This window comes from Syzygium oleosum, unplaced genomic scaffold (genome assembly GCF_021117445.2).
Source record: "Syzygium oleosum isolate NSW1041296 unplaced genomic scaffold, Sole_v2.1 Sole_v2.15, whole genome shotgun sequence".
Classification (NCBI taxonomy): Eukaryota; Viridiplantae; Streptophyta; class Magnoliopsida; order Myrtales; family Myrtaceae; genus Syzygium; species Syzygium oleosum.
The window spans coordinates 7,083,967-7,099,535 of NW_026607499.1; the positions used below are offsets into that span (position 1 = coordinate 7,083,967).

The 15,569-nt window shown below is 40.9% G+C and overlaps 2 protein-coding genes and 1 long non-coding RNA gene across 3 annotated transcripts; 2 read left to right on the forward strand and 1 right to left on the reverse strand.

Moving 5' to 3' along the window:
• The first annotated feature begins 4,868 nt into the window (after nt 1-4,868).
• On the forward strand, nt 4,869-8,573 carry LOC115675370 (putative RING-H2 finger protein ATL21A). Its single transcript, XM_030597986.2, has 2 exons — nt 4,869-5,702; nt 7,905-8,573. Exons 1-2 carry the CDS (start codon nt 4,970-4,972, stop codon nt 8,318-8,320), a joined length of 1,149 nt encoding a protein of 382 aa, XP_030453846.2. The 5' UTR covers nt 4,869-4,969; the 3' UTR covers nt 8,321-8,573.
• Nucleotides 5,521-6,641, reverse strand: LOC130140103 (uncharacterized). Its single transcript, XR_008818102.1, has 2 exons — nt 6,448-6,641; nt 5,521-5,884 (listed from the first exon to the last, which is right to left on the reverse strand). It is a non-coding gene; the product is annotated as an uncharacterized LOC130140103 (long non-coding RNA).
• A 2,444-nt stretch (nt 8,574-11,017) lies between the features above and the next one.
• LOC130140082 (putative RING-H2 finger protein ATL21A) lies at nt 11,018-12,554 on the forward strand. The gene is made up of 2 exons (XM_056318453.1): nt 11,018-11,732; nt 12,076-12,554. Exons 1-2 carry the CDS (start codon nt 11,018-11,020, stop codon nt 12,552-12,554), a joined length of 1,194 nt encoding a protein of 397 aa, XP_056174428.1.
• The last annotated feature ends 3,015 nt before the right edge of the window (nt 12,555-15,569 follow it).

Consider the following 15,569-nt stretch of genomic DNA (forward strand, 5'->3'; position numbering starts at 1 on the left):
AGAAAAAAAAAAGAAAAAACAGAAAAGAAAAATTATGAACCGGCCCGGAACCGGTTCAACCGACGGTTCCGAACCCGAACCGGAACGGAACCGTCGGCCTCGGTTCATACTTGGCCACGAACCGGAACCGCCGGTTCAGAACCGGAACTGGTCGGTTCCGAACCGTGGCTATGACTATTTTTCTCTATGTTTTTTGATGGGTTGGGTTGAGTAGGGGTGATCGATGTCAGAGTAGTTCGATTCCAGACGTGGAATCTGAAACCGACCCTATTATAACTAATTCCTAGTTTTTGAAACCTAGAACTTATCCTGTTTACCTTGGACCCTGTTTTGAAACCTACTCTGTTTTTTCAGTCTGGTTCTAAGGTCTACCCGAGAACCTATTTTTTTTTTGTTCATTTTTCTGGTTTCATTTTTTCCATGTAGCAAATAGGAAATCAAAGGTTATAAGTTTGATTGTGCAAACAATCTTAAGTATTCATACAAAAGCATATTATCTAAGTCCTAATAATTTAATGGACGTGATAAAACAGTATAATTTTCAATTAGATATGTAGTTTCTTCGTTACAGAACAAAAATTTTACGAAAAAAAAAATTGCTTCCTATAATGCTTAAAAGCCCTTGAATTATACTATCTGTAAATAATGATCATCTCCTTCATCTTTCCTGATATAATACTTTAAATTCTGGCCATATAAAATTGCAAATGAACCTTCATATAAAACCGGTCCGGTTCCCGGGTGGATTTTCACTTGGAATATGAAATCGGACCGGTTCTAACCGGTTCCCTGACCTATTTTTCAGGTGGGCCAATCTAGTTTCCGGGTAAACCCGGTCCAGTTGTACACCCCTAGGGTTGGGTATGGGTCATTTAAACTATTTAGGAAACAAATGGATCAATACGAATTAAATGGGCCGAACACATTTACGACTCACCCAAAACCCGACCCGACCCGACCTAAGGAAAATGAATGGGTCAAAGAAAATAATTTCCGTCTACAAGAAAAAGTCCTCTAAAATTGGGGAAAATGATTTCCGCCTCTCAGAAAGCAGAGATTATTTTCCTCGCTCTCGTCTTTATCTCACACACTACGCAGCCCAAGGCCCCAAGCTCATTTTCTCGTCGTATCGTAGGCGTGGGAGTACCCGGGCTTTTGTGCATGGTTGGACTCATCTTCAATGAAGTAAGGGCTCGTGGTCCAACTTAATTGGTCCACAAAATGCGACGGTTTCCGTGGGCCTTGATGGGCCCACAATAGATTCCCCACCCGATGACCCGGCTCGGCGAAAGCGGCTGTTTGCCCTAGCCCAACGACACCACTTTGTCCTATATGTTTGCACGAGTACGGGCCCGAGAGACGTCGAGATCCATTCCCGATTGTAACCACTACTTTCCTGTGAACTGCAATACTGCATAGACAAGTGGCTCCACTGAATGCCACGCTCCCCTGTGTGCCGGAAGTCACCGAGCGACTCCTAATTCACATGGAGCACTTGCCCGCGTGCGGTCCATGACGGCCGATGGCATGACGCGTTGCAATGAAATCGACACGGGCTTTATGTTCCCAACTGGTATGTTCATCTCATGTGGGTTCAGTCGTCGTTGAATTCTCTGTGTATTCTGATGTAGGTGGTGTGGTGTTCAATCGCAGTAGTGATTACGTTTTAAGTCTTCTTTTTCGCATAAATTGCATTTTGATTGAGAAATAAGAACCTGATGTCGGCATTCCCCAAAAGCATGGTGTGAAATCGGCATTAATTTTCGCAAACATAGGAATCGTGTTAGTGCCCTTGTGTCATAGAATAGTACAAATGTTGCTGTCGTTGCTGTTGGTTGTGTTGTTGTTTCTAAAAAATTTTTTGTCGCTTATTAAATTATCAGTTGATGTCAATTTTCTTCTATTAAGTTTTCAAATCTGTCAACGGCAGATGTATCAAAGGGCAAAATTTAGGTTTCAAAGGTGCAATAAAAAATATACCTTTTACTTAAAAAATATATTCATTGTGCATAAACATAAAAAAAAAAAAAAAACTCAATGGAGTTTCAGCAATCGCGGTAATTTCTAGTGTGCTGGGATTGAAAGTTTGGAGATGAATACCTATAGTAGAGGGAGATGTCCGTTAATTTCCTCCCAATAATGCTAAAGTATACAATAGAGGTCATGTTAGCAAACATTATGGGGTACTTGCTAAGTATATTTAATTTGAAATAATACAATTTACAAAAATACTGACTACACGTTGTACCAGAACTTTATAAAATATGTAGAAGACCCATTGTTGAAATATTCAGTTTCGGGTGCCAATGAAGTACCCAATTGGCTCGAGTGAGCCGTCATCGTAGCCCCCTCCATGATGCGAGTTGTAAGTCCAAGACCTATTACTTACCTAAACCCAGACTTGTCCTTCACAACCTGTTTCGCCGGAAAGTGTCGACAAAGCACATTTTGAAATGCAGATGATATACAAAAAAAAATGCGGATGATATTGAATTTGACAAAGGATGTGAATGGTCCTATTTTGATTCTTTGACAAGAAACTCCAATTGAAGAGAAAATTAAAGGTACGAATACTGGAGATAAATGTGGCCAACCATGTAAAAGGGGGGATGATAAGATTGAACAACTGTTGCTCTGTTGATTGATCGGCGGTCCTTTGCTCGAATTATAATCTTAATATTTGTAACTACTAGCGATAATTAACAACAGTTATAAAGAAAACAAATAACATCATATGTGACTTCTAACAAACGGCTGCAACCATGATTATCGATTCCACTACTCAAGGTCATCGACTCAATTACTCGATGGTTACTAACTCCACTACTACTCGATGATTATCGACTCCACTACCTTGATAGTTATCTCTTTGATGGTTACATATGAGATTGTTGACTCTATTACTTGATGGTTATGTCGCTTCCACTTCCTCGACAGTTACATGTTTGTTGATTGCATATGAGAATGTTAACTGAACACTTGGACATTTTTTAGCGTCACCATATGCCCCGATTAAAAAGAATAGAATGATTAATCAATCATTCGATTTTTTAAAATTTGATAATTAAGGGTCATCATATGCTCCCTTATCATCGGCATATTTGATTTATCCTTACTGAAGTTTTATCTTGGTCAGAGTTATCTTCTAAGTCATATCTTTCTATTGAAGTCACATTTGATACGAAGTTTTCATGTGGCTCTTTATCTCTTTCTTTAAGCAATTGCTCATACTTAGACATTCTCGTTGCCAATTGAGTAAATCAGCAAAGTCTCAACCTTCAAATCTTTTTCTTGAATTAAATTTCAAGCCATTAAAGGCCATATTTGTAAATTCTTTTCCAGAGAGTGAAGTGAGACAAATAATCTTAGGGTGCGCATGGCAACGATTCTGTGCCCGGGAACTGATTCTGCTCATAAATGATTTTTTTTTATTCTGTATCCGGGAACAATTTCTAAGCATTTAAAGGCGTTTGGTAACTGTCCAAAATTTCTATTCCTAGAATAGAAAAAGAACAAAAATGCGTTTGGTAACTACACAAAATTTCTTTTCATTAATAATATTTTAATAATATTTTAAATATTTTAATATTTCTTTCTTTTTTTTTTCCTTCACTTCCTTGGCCATGGCCGATTGCCGGCGCCGGCGACCGGCCACAGTCCAGGGCCAGCGAGGGCATCGCAGCCCTTGCCATGGCTGGGCAAGGCCTCGCCGTCGCGACCACGACGCCCTCGCCGGTGGCCGGCGGCAGATCGGGAAGAAGAAGAAGAACAAACCAAAAAGGAAGAAGAAAAAAAAGAAGAATAAAAAATGAAAAAATTGTTCCAGAATCAAGAAGTTTTTTTTTTTTTTGCTTCTTGATTTTGTTCCAAAACTGATTCTGGGAATAATTTTTTGCAAATTTGTGCCCGGGCACAAAAATTTTAACAAACGGATTTCCGTTCCCAAACTAATTTCGAAAGCAAAAGAACAGAAATTTTCACTATTTGGCAACTTGCCAAATGCCCCCTTAGCCTTCTTAAACCAAGCAGTAAACTAGTCAACCGTCTCATTGCTATGTTAATAAATTCTAGCCAGGTCGGCAATTGATACTTCGGGTATTGTTCTATAAAATTGAGAATGTAATTGTCTTTCCATCCTTGCCCAATTACACATTGAATTAGATGGTAAATTAGTAAACCAAGTAAAAGCAGTTTTCGACAAAGACAAATGAAATAATCCAAGTCTTAAAAAATTCATTTGTTCCTATTTCTCCACATTGGGCCATAAAATTGATTAATATTTCAATGGTCAATAACCTGTGTTCATTGATTGATTGGTCCTTTATTCGAAGTATAATCCTAATATTCATAACTACTAATGACGGTTAACAATAATTATGAAGAAAGAAAATTATATCCGTGTGACTCCTAAACAAATGGCTACAACCATGATTATCGACTCCAGTACTCGATGGTTACCGACTCCATTGCCTTAGTGGTTGTATCCGGGATTGTTGTCTCCACTGCTTGACTTATGTTGCGACCACTTTCTTGATTGTTATCTCTTTTTCAGTTGAATCTGAAAATGTTATTTTTCAGCGTCCACACAAACTAACCAAGATTTTTTGAGATTGAGAATAGATTGGGAAATCGAACTTGCAATCTTCGATCGGTGAACCAAGTCTCGATTCATTCGACCAATCACCGATATGATATAAAATCTGCAGAGCTCATTTTTATGATTGGAGCCACCGCGTCAAACAATCTCTTATTTCATAAGCCAATTTCACCACCCGAACCATTTACTGATAAGTGATACCATTACTCATTGAAAGTATGTGCTGCCACACCAACCGCGACGAAGATCGAATAATAGAAAATATGAAGGGTGTCACCACCCCATTTGTCGTCTCTTCTTAAGTCTCGCATCCTCCCGCCGTCTCATAAGAGACGAATCGACTTCGTCGTGCGTCCCACCACCACCACAACGATGCCACCTTCGCCTCAGCCCAACCTCACGATCGCCTCCTTCCTCGCTCTCCTCGCCCACCTCCTCCTCCGCCTCCCCCAGACCCCAGCCGCCGCCGTCCAAGACTGCGGCATCGCCACCTGCCCCGGCGCCTCCGCCGCCGACCAGTTTCTGCCGCCCCCGTCGGTCCAATTCCCCTTCCGGCTCCACCGCCAGCAGCGCCCCCGCTGCGGCTACCCGGGCTTCGACCTCTCCTGCGCCCCTGGCGGCGACCCCCTCCTCCGCCTCCCCGGCTCTGGCGAATTCTCCGTCCAGTCCATCACCTACTACCCGACCCAGAGCATCACCCTCGCCGACCCGGACGGCTGCCTCCCGGGGCGCCTCCTCGGCAACTTCTCCCTCAGGGGGTCCGCCTTCCGGGCCCTGGTCCCGCGGAAGTTCACCTTCCTGAACTGCTCCGACAGCGCCGACTGGTCTCAGGGGATGCGCGCCATGCCGGTCCCGTGCCTCAGCGGGAGGAACTACACGGTCATGTCGGTGCCGGCCGTCTTCTACGACCGGGGCTCGTACCCCTGCGAGGAGGTGGCGACGGTGACGGTGCCGCTGCCGGGGCCGTTCTGGTCGGACGTCGAGGACGTCATAAGCTTGACGTGGGGCGTCCCGGACTGCGCGTCGTGCCGGAGACGAGGAGGGCGGTGCGGCTACACGGGCGTGAACGGGACGGAGGTTGGCTGCAGCGGTGTCCCGAGAACCGGTAGGTGGTTCTGTTCCTCGTTTGACTCCTCTCGTATTCTTGCGCTTGCTTGTTCGTTTGTTTTTACGAACCGAAGGTTAGGGTGGGCCAAAACTTTGACCTACCCTCGATTGTTTTTTGTTTGAATCACGACAATTCTCCACTAGGAACGCGAAAATAGCAACGTAACTTTGAAATATTCTCTAAAATGACATGAAATGACACAACGTTAATCTTCGGGATTAAGTATTGTACAGTCAATTTGCAAAATTGATTCGCTAAAGCGGGATGCCTGACTTTTTATGGAATGTTCAACATGCTTATTCTTTTTAAAGCTCGCTTGCGATTTAAGTGCCCCTTTTTGTATATCAATACTTTCTTTATTGTTTCCTAGTAGCAAGATGTCTAGACTACGTGAGCAATCATCGTTCATCTATCGATACGTTGGTTGAACTAAAAGTTTCATGACGAAGGAAAAATGATTTTCTTCTTATCAGAAAAGGAAGTCGTTTTCCTCCACTCTATGCTTGATGATTTTAGTCATGGAAAACGTTTTCCGCAATTCGATCAGATTTTTATCATTCAAATATTAGAAAGTCGAAAAATAATTTTTCGAAAACAATCTTCCTTCAAATAAACGTACCTTCTCTTAATACTACAGTTTCTTGCTACGTGCATATGACGTGTAATGCTCGAGAACACAATTCAGTGCTCCAAATGACCCTAATAGGACATCAAGTAAAATGATTGGAAGACAAAATCTTACATGAAAGTCATATTCGTCGCGCTCCCGATGAGCTCGATACGATATTAAATAAGGTGATTAACATAGGACGTTGAGTCGAGCGATTGAGAGAATCGATTGCTCGACTTGAACAGAAACTTGGAGGAGGACTAGTGGACGAATCAGAAAGTCTAGGAACAGTCCGTTTGAGGCAGGGTGCTGGTACAAAATCAAAATCAAACTTAACCTACCTATTTCTTTATTGGTTTTCCGTCGTTAGGAGGGAATCAACGTTTTAATAAAAGTCAGAATAAGTGTACTGAAAAAGACCCTCTTTTTTTTTTTTAATAATGGTTTGGCCGGCCCTCAAATCGCTTTCATCTTTTAATTTTCAAAGAAAAAAAGATGAGAGAAAAGAAAAAGGGAACTTTGGTAATTTTCGATAAATCCTATGTGCGCGATGGGGCAACGTAGCGTACTTTATTGCCTAAATGGGGTCCTCACGTGACCCCACTTTTTAGCGACAGATCATCACACACGTTATGTCATCATTACCACGGCTTTGTTCTTCGTGGAAGCCAAAAAGGTTTGGCTTCTTTATGAATTCATTCTCTTAATCTTTTCCTGCTAGATGAATAACAGTAGTTCAATTGAAGTTCGTTTGGAAAAATAAATTCATTTTCATGCCCCAAATCGTTGTGATCTGAGATGGGGTTTAGACATGTCCATTATTTTGGCTCCATCCATATATAATGTGATCTTTAAATTTTTAGTGTGTTTAATGTGATCTCTAAATTTTAGCTTACTGTTTTATATCGTGATCATTTTAGTTGTTGGACTATATGAAAATGTTCAATATTATTCCTGAACTTGAATTAATAAAAAGGTAATATAGAACATTTTCATATAATTTAATGACTAAATTGAAAATGTATCATAAATTCAGAGATTACATTGAACAAATTAAAAATTTAGAGATCACATTGCATGTTAAGGTAAAGTTCATATATCACATTAAATAAATTAAAAATTTAAAGATTATATTATATATTAAGTCAAAATTTATAAATTATTTACGTCTTTATCCCTTTACGAATTGATGCGACAATGGTTAGGTGGGGAAATGCACCTCGACTGTTTGTGGGTCTGAGTCAATGGTCAACCTCTGCAATTACGGGAAAACTTTCTGCAAATTGATGCGACAATCTCTGGTTAGGTGGCGATTGCACCTCGACTGTTTGTGGGTCTGAGTCAATGGTCAACCTCTGCAATTACAGGAAAACTTTCTGCAAATCAATCTTAATTTCCCAACATTATTCTTTGAATGCATGTGTCTACGCAAATATTGTGAGTGTGAAAGATGTAAATAGTGCCGTAGATGCTCCGGCAAAGTGGGAGAACATGTCCTCCTGTGTCCAAAGGTTTGATGCACTAAGAATAAATCATGTTCTAGACTCGGATTCTGTAAATTTTTTTTCCCTTTGAATCATTCTTTGCAGGTTTACCAAGAACTGCCAAATATGGCGTCATCCTAGGAGTGGGAGTACCTGGGCTCCTGTGCGTAATTGGGCTCGCGTCTTTCATCTACGGTAAGATCAAGGCCCGCGGTAGGCCCACACGGCCCGATGTGCCCGACGTGTCCAACTTAATTGCCTCGCGAAGCGCGGCTATTTCGATGGGCCTAGACGGGCCCACGATAGAGTCGTACCCGAAGACCCAACTCGGCGAGAGCCGTCGCTTGCCCAAGCCCAACGACACCACGTGCCCGATCTGCCTGTGCGAGTACCAGCCCAAGGAGATGCTGCGATCCATACCCGATTGCAATCACTACTTCCACGTCGAGTGCATCGATGAGTGGCTCCGGCTAAACGCCACGTGTCCCTTGTGTAGGAACTCGCCCGAAGATCCGGGCTAATATCTTCCGGACTTCTTGATAGACCGGATATGTCATTGTTTTCGGAACAACAAGATCTATATGGGATTCCGCTCTAGAATGCAACAAGATCAATACGTTACCGCATTTATCACGTTTTGTCTTCGTCTTTATTGTTTGTACCATCAAAGATCATTAACTTTGTAATTTTGTATTCAACACCATATTGTAAATACTTTACATTCTTTCGTGATAGAAGAAATTCGAGTGACAAACAAGAATGGCGTTGTCTGAATTTGCCAGCTCTATGTGGAAAGGACAATGGTTTTCGATTTTGGCATCTTTTGGATCGTCTCATTTTATGTGGAAAAAGACTTTGAGAGATACATTGTTGATCCAAACAAACAAATGGTTGAAGGTCTTTGAACAATTTCTCATACTTTTCTCACCAATGATCTTGGTTACATTGTTAAAAGCTCCATGTCTTGATATTAACATTGGTCGGGGACATAAATTAAGAAAAACAAATGGGCTGCATCTTCCCTTCACTACAAACTCCTAATCAAATCATACAAAAGATGATCAGCAACGTGTGTATCCTCTTCTCTTTCTCCTCCTCCTTCCTCCTCCATCTCGGATCGCCTATTCCCGACACATGCCCCGATGTATCTTGCCAACCGGGCGAACCGGTCGTCCACTTCCCGTTCCGTCTCGAGCAACTCCAACCCAACAAGCGCGGCGTGTACCCGAAGTTTGACCTGTTGTGCAACGGATTGGGACAGATGGTCATAAACGTCCCCCCATCAGGCGAATTCATAGTAGCCTCGATATTGTATCCCCAACAACTCATATTCCTAAGAGACCCCGATAATTGCCTCCCTAGACGGTTTCAAAGTCTCTCCCTTTTGGGTCCCCAATGGACGGTCCAATCCTATAAGAACTTCACTTTCATTGAATGTCGCTAGATTTGTCTATCTTTCCCGAACTCAACCTCGTCCCGTGCCTAAGCGATCGGAATCATACCATCGTGGCTATACCCACGGAGGACTTCGAGCACACGACGAGCCTGGCAATGTCCAGGTGCGACAACTGGGAACCTGAACTTGAACCTGAGCCTGAAGGTAAAATCCACAAATCTTTGAAATTCTTTGTTAGAAATCCCTCTTCTAATCTTTTTCTTTGAACATCACTTGACTGACAATACTCAGGAAAATTGTCAAAAAAAACTCCTAAACCTATTGTATTGAGGTCAATTCAGTATTAAATTCGTCAATCGTCAAAAGATTTAGGACTAAATTGGAACATTTGAAAGGATTAGAACCGAATTGACTGCTGAACAATAGGTTTATGACTTTTTGAACAATTATCCCAATGACAATCGGATATAGATTTGTCCTAGTTTTTAGGTCTATGCAAATTTGATTTCAAAATGAACAATTATGACATGTAAAGATGGATGCTGGGCAGTTCAAAGTGCTAGGCAACTTCCCCTGGAGATTGGAGACAGAAATTTTTCTTTTGAATCTGAAGTGATCAGTGAGGAATAATAGAGGAATTATGCTGCTTAAAACAACCATAGTACATTAAAATATAATAAGACATTGAGATTGAGAGACAGAGAGAGATGCTTTTCTAAGATGATACCAATGAAATCATTATCCTAGGGATGATGCAGTGCATAAGATGCGGCCAAGCTTTCGGTTTAGGTCATCCTTGAATGATCATGCAAACCTAAGTCCAAAGTTTACTTTAGACCTTACGCGGTTCTCGTAGTGGGATTTGAATAAATAATGATTCGAGCAAAGCCTCAGATGAAAATTGCTTCTGAACAAAAAAAAAGAAAAAGAAAATTGCTAAAATCAATCTAAATACAAGAAAGGCATGCAAATTGCTGGATATTAAAGGAAACTAAAGGATACTTGATAGTGTTGAAATCAAAGGAAATTGACCCAAAAAGCACAAAATTACAGGGAAATCAAATCGTAGACACTGTAAAGGGAATCATTCGAAAGTAAACTTCATTGGAATTAAAACCAAAGGAAAGCGAATATCACTTGATGTTCACATGAAAATATTGAAATGAATACTGATGTTTACAACGTATGTTTTGAATTCCAAGCTCAATTCCAAAACTAAAACCAAAATCAAAAGACATTGTTTCAACAAGAAATACTTTAGAAGAAAATTTGGAGAGTTTTGACATAACTTGAGCACACGTTAGGCAAATAAGGGGTCTGAGGATACCATGAAAGATTTTGTGAAATTACTGCCAACTGTTTTAAAAGTTTAAGTTGTTAGACGAATGTCACATTTTTTATTCAAATATTCTAACAATATTTTCATTTAAATTTGTCTTATTAATATTTGAGCCATGATTTTATACTACCAACAGTATCACATGTTTGGAAAAACAAAAGAACTGAACTCTTCCCATCTTCACCGTTTTAAATGACCTATCAGTTCGGAGCCACCAACCTATTCTTATTTGCTTCTTTAATAATGCCGATGATGGTGCAACAAAATCATTCGCTTGTCCTGACACGAAAGTCCAAATTCTTGCGATTTACACATCATCTTGTGCAAATATATTCCATCCAAATTCGCTTACTACATCGTTTGCATCTCCATGTCATCAATGATATCGAATGGGAGGGGACATAACCTAAGGTAAATTTATACTTATCATAAGGCATCCATTTCCTCCTTCACTTGGACCAGCACTTGTTTCGGGCACACCAAATGGCTAGTAACATGCTAATCCTCTTCCTCTTTTCCACCTTCCCCTTCTTCCTCCTCGCTCATCTCGTCTCACCCCTCTACGATACGTGCTCCTACAGTTCTTGTGGATATGGCGAGCCGGGGATCAAGTTCCCGTTCCGTTTGAAGCAATTCCAACCGGATGAACGTTGCGTGTACCCCGGGTTCGACATCTCGTGTGACGCTCAAAATCGAACGACTCTATATCTTCCGACTTCGGGGGAGTTCATTGTGGATTACATAGATTACTATGACCAAGTCTTTTGGCTTAAAGACCCTGATGATTGTCTCCCCAAGAGGCTGCAAAATTTCACTACTTCGGGTTCCAATTGGAATGCTCAACACTACACAAGCTTTGCACTCTTCAAATGTCCATATGGGCTGTGGGATGCTCCCAAGCTCACATGCGTGGCTTGTTTGGACGGCCTCGAGTACTATGTTGTAGCCGTGGCGACGGACGAATTGGCGCAAGATATGGACACCTTGTCGGAGCTCCGGTGCGGTGATAACTGGACCGTTCAGATCCCGACCATAGATAACATGGATCCATCGCCTTACAATACGATCGAGGACACAAAAAGATTTGGTCTGACGTGGGCGGAGCCTTCTTGTAAATCGTGCGAAGCACACGGAGGTACCTGCTGGTTCAAGGGGAAGAAGGGTTTGGAGACTGAATGCACTAGCCCGAATAGCGAGGGTATGCGCCCTTTTCTTTCAACAAAATGTTTGGTTAATGATTAGAAATCCTTTTCTTGACTGGATAGAAATATTCCGTTAATAATCAGAAGTTCTTTTCTCAGTTGGATAGAAGGTAGGATAGATGTTAATAATAGCTATATCAATTTTTACAATATGAATTATCTGAACTTTGAACTATGCTTCTTGTCATAAATATGTATAAATTGTCATTTCACAGGGAAGACTCCTTGAAAAAGGAAGCCGGTTTGACCCCGGTGTTAATCTAAGCAGATGATAACATTAGATGATAAATCTCTATATACATACATACCTCTTTTTAAAAATTATCTCTCTTTTCATAGCAAGCCAGAAGGGTAAAAATGACAGTCTGTGGATCTTTATGGGCATCACCATCAGCATACCAGGTATCTTGTTCATCACAAGGTTGTTGTGCTACATAAGCTGCAAATACTGCATAGGACGCCAGGTTCAACAAGACCAAACCAATCCATCGTCTCCGACTGGCCGAGCTCAAGCCCTTGAGGCTGTCTTTGGTATGGACACGCCTGCAATTGAATTGTGCCCGACGACTCAGATTGGCAACGGCAGAGCATCGATGCCTCGGGACAACACTTGCTCGATATGCTTGTCGGAGTACAGACCGAAGGAGACGGTGCGGACGATTCCGGAGTGCAAGCACAGCTTCCATGCTCATTGCATTGACCCGTGGCTCAGGAGGAATGGTAGTTGCCCATTGTGCAGGAATCACCCAGGGTATGTGACCATATCTTCTCTCTATGACTGTATTGTTACTAATTGCATTTCATCATGCAAGCGTTAGGAGGAACGTATTTGGCACGATCTCATTTGGAGTAGAAAATGATATGGTTAAAGTTTGACCGAATTTTCAGTTCACCAAGCAAAATATATTACATAGAATTTTGGTTTGATTCAATGTCTACTTAGGTCTAGGTATTTTAGGAGGTATTCGATGAATTTTGTTAGTTTTTGGAGGTTTAATATCATGATGGAAAGATTATCGTTTCAACGTGTTTTTTTTTTCCATGCTCTTCAATGTTCAAATTACGAATGAGATCAATTTCTTCTTCATAGCAATTTTAAATGCATTTATAATTAAAAGACTAGTTTCTTAAATGACTAGTTCCAACGTGATTTTAGAGGGCTAATTTTTTCTCTAGTCCTAACCCATTTTTGTTGGTTTGCTTAGGTCTACCCAGTCCACGGTCCCAAATTGAGGGGCGCTCTCGATTCATACCTAATTGGATGCGCAACCGTCTGTTATCGTTCGAATACACATCTGACACTAGAGTTCAGGTTCATGTTTAGAGCAGCACCTGCAGTGACATTCTACGGGGACCAAACCGCGCGACAGATCGAGAAGTTTCACGCTTTGTAGAGCTGCAATGAGGCACTTGCTTCTGCCCTTACAGAACTCTTTCCATCCTTGTTATTGAATAGATTTTGACAGGAGTCTCTTTGTTATTGCGACTCGCATAGCTGGTTGTTGGACTTACGTTAGAGACGGATTCGGCTTTCGAGTTGTGCAGACAATTGGGGCAAGTTATTCCTTAGTTGCTTCGTTGGTGTTGGAGTTGGCGAATACTTCGGGGACCCTTGTTTCTCACACCGGGTACGCCCACGTGAGCTTAGGGAAACTGAAGTGTTGTCCGACGACATGTGACCTATGCGTGCGGAATGCGGGGGTTTGGGGGCAGCGCCCCCGACACGGGTGCCCCGTTGCCCGATCAGCGGGCGGGGGTTCGGGGGCAGCGCCCCCTGCCCCCGACGGGGGTTCGGGGGCAGCGCCCCCCGAAACCTCAACGGGTTTGGGCTGGCCTGTATAGTGCAAGATTAAGAGATTTCATATCGGTTTAGGTTTTGGGCCCGTTTGGGGCATATATATATTTTGCTCGTTTTTCTGATCATTGTAACGAGTTGAGTGGCTGTAAACCGAAAACATACTGAAATCTCTTTGCAGGACGTAGCCCTAATCGAGGGTGAACCTGGGTAAATTTGTACATCATCTATTTTTCTCTGATTTTCTGCGTGATTGTTCTGTTTCGGTTCTCGATACGTCCCTTCAGTTGGGTCCTTCTTTGGAGGTTTTGTAGGGATTGCAACAAGTGAGTGACCATTTAATGAGACAAGTCCCTGTGTACATTGTAGTTTGAAACAATCATAGAAGATTGCACATTTCAATTTGATGCTCTGTCAATCTTTCCATAGCTAGATTGGTCAGTCTTGACAATATTTGGGCTGCGTTTGTTTCGGGGAAAATAAATTATTTAAAAAATAATTTTCTAAAATTAATCGCTTGCATCGCTCACAAAAATGAACGAATAAAAAAAAAATTCATCTTCCACGAAAATATTTGGACATAAATTGCTGTCGATAAAGAAACATTTTTTATGAACTAATTATTTTAAGCGATAGATTATTTTTAAGAAAATATTATCCAAATTATTTATTTTTCGCGGAACAAGCAGAGTTTTACTAAAAAAATTTAATGCAAGCGTTGGTTCCAAAACTGATGCTACAAACAATGATTAATACAAAAGTTATTATTCCATTTGAAATACATTATAAGTTCTTATTAGATACAACGACTAACTAGATCAATATATAATTATTCATTATATTAAATTGATATATATCAAACTAAAATATGTAAATTGACAACTAAGGAAGTAATCGTTCCTTTTGGGGTGTAACCCAACCACATCCATCGTGCAATCCAGAACCTCCACCATCATTATTGTTGACACTTATTTTCTTAATTTGCCCGCCCAAAAAGGTCGGTCGCGACAATTATTTACCAAATTTATCGAATGAGTTTATCGATTTTTCCATCTTGATTGAAATCACTAACTAGAACTTTGTAAATCGTAACTGATGTACCTTAATCCTCCAGCCCAAATAAACTTAATTTGATAGTTCCGAAGCATCGTTTTCGGATAACCAATCTAGGGTCTAGCGAGGTTGGGTCTTTATATTAACAGATTTATAAATGGGTTTCTTTTGGATACAGTAACGAGATAATGACTTGTATATAATATGATCTGTTGATATAGTTTACATCAAAATATAGCATGACATGCTTATTAAATATCGGTTACGTACGCATTGACATCAATTAGGAGTTGTCTTCGCTCTATTGGCATGACGTCATACCACCTCCAAACAAATCACCGCTATTATTAAGGATCGATTATCGCCGTGCACAAGTAGTCAACAATCAATCATCACGTTGGCTAGGATGTCTTTTTTGCACGTTGTTGAATAACGAAAAAAAAAATTTCGTTTTTTACCTTGGCAACTACGAAAATTATCTAATGAATGGCTTCTCAGATGCAAAATCGTAATTTGCGCGGTCGCTTCCTAATGATGCTTTAAGTACCTTGTCGACAATAGGCTTAGAGATCATCGAGGTAGCTGTCTGAGTTGGTTGAATCTTAATCTCATGTGGTACACTTTTTCTTTGGTGAAGGCCAAATCCTCCATTCCTCCCTTGATCTTACGAAATTTAGTCATTATTCATAATTAAAACTTCGGCTTAAAATCTCTCATGTATTTCATAAAAATTAGAGGTGGGATTCGTTCGTAATGATTTAGTTTAACGTTGGTCATCCAATCCCATTCTTACTTATAAAAAGAAAAGAAAAGATGACTTCGGCACGAATAATGTTTGTCATGCAGTCGATGATCGTATCTTTTCTCTTCTCAATTCCCAGCTGCTCGGAATCTATTTTTTTAATAATACCAATGATGGTACTTGAACATCATCTGCTTCTTTTGATCGAAACATCCAAGGCATGCACTTCCAAGATATCTTGTC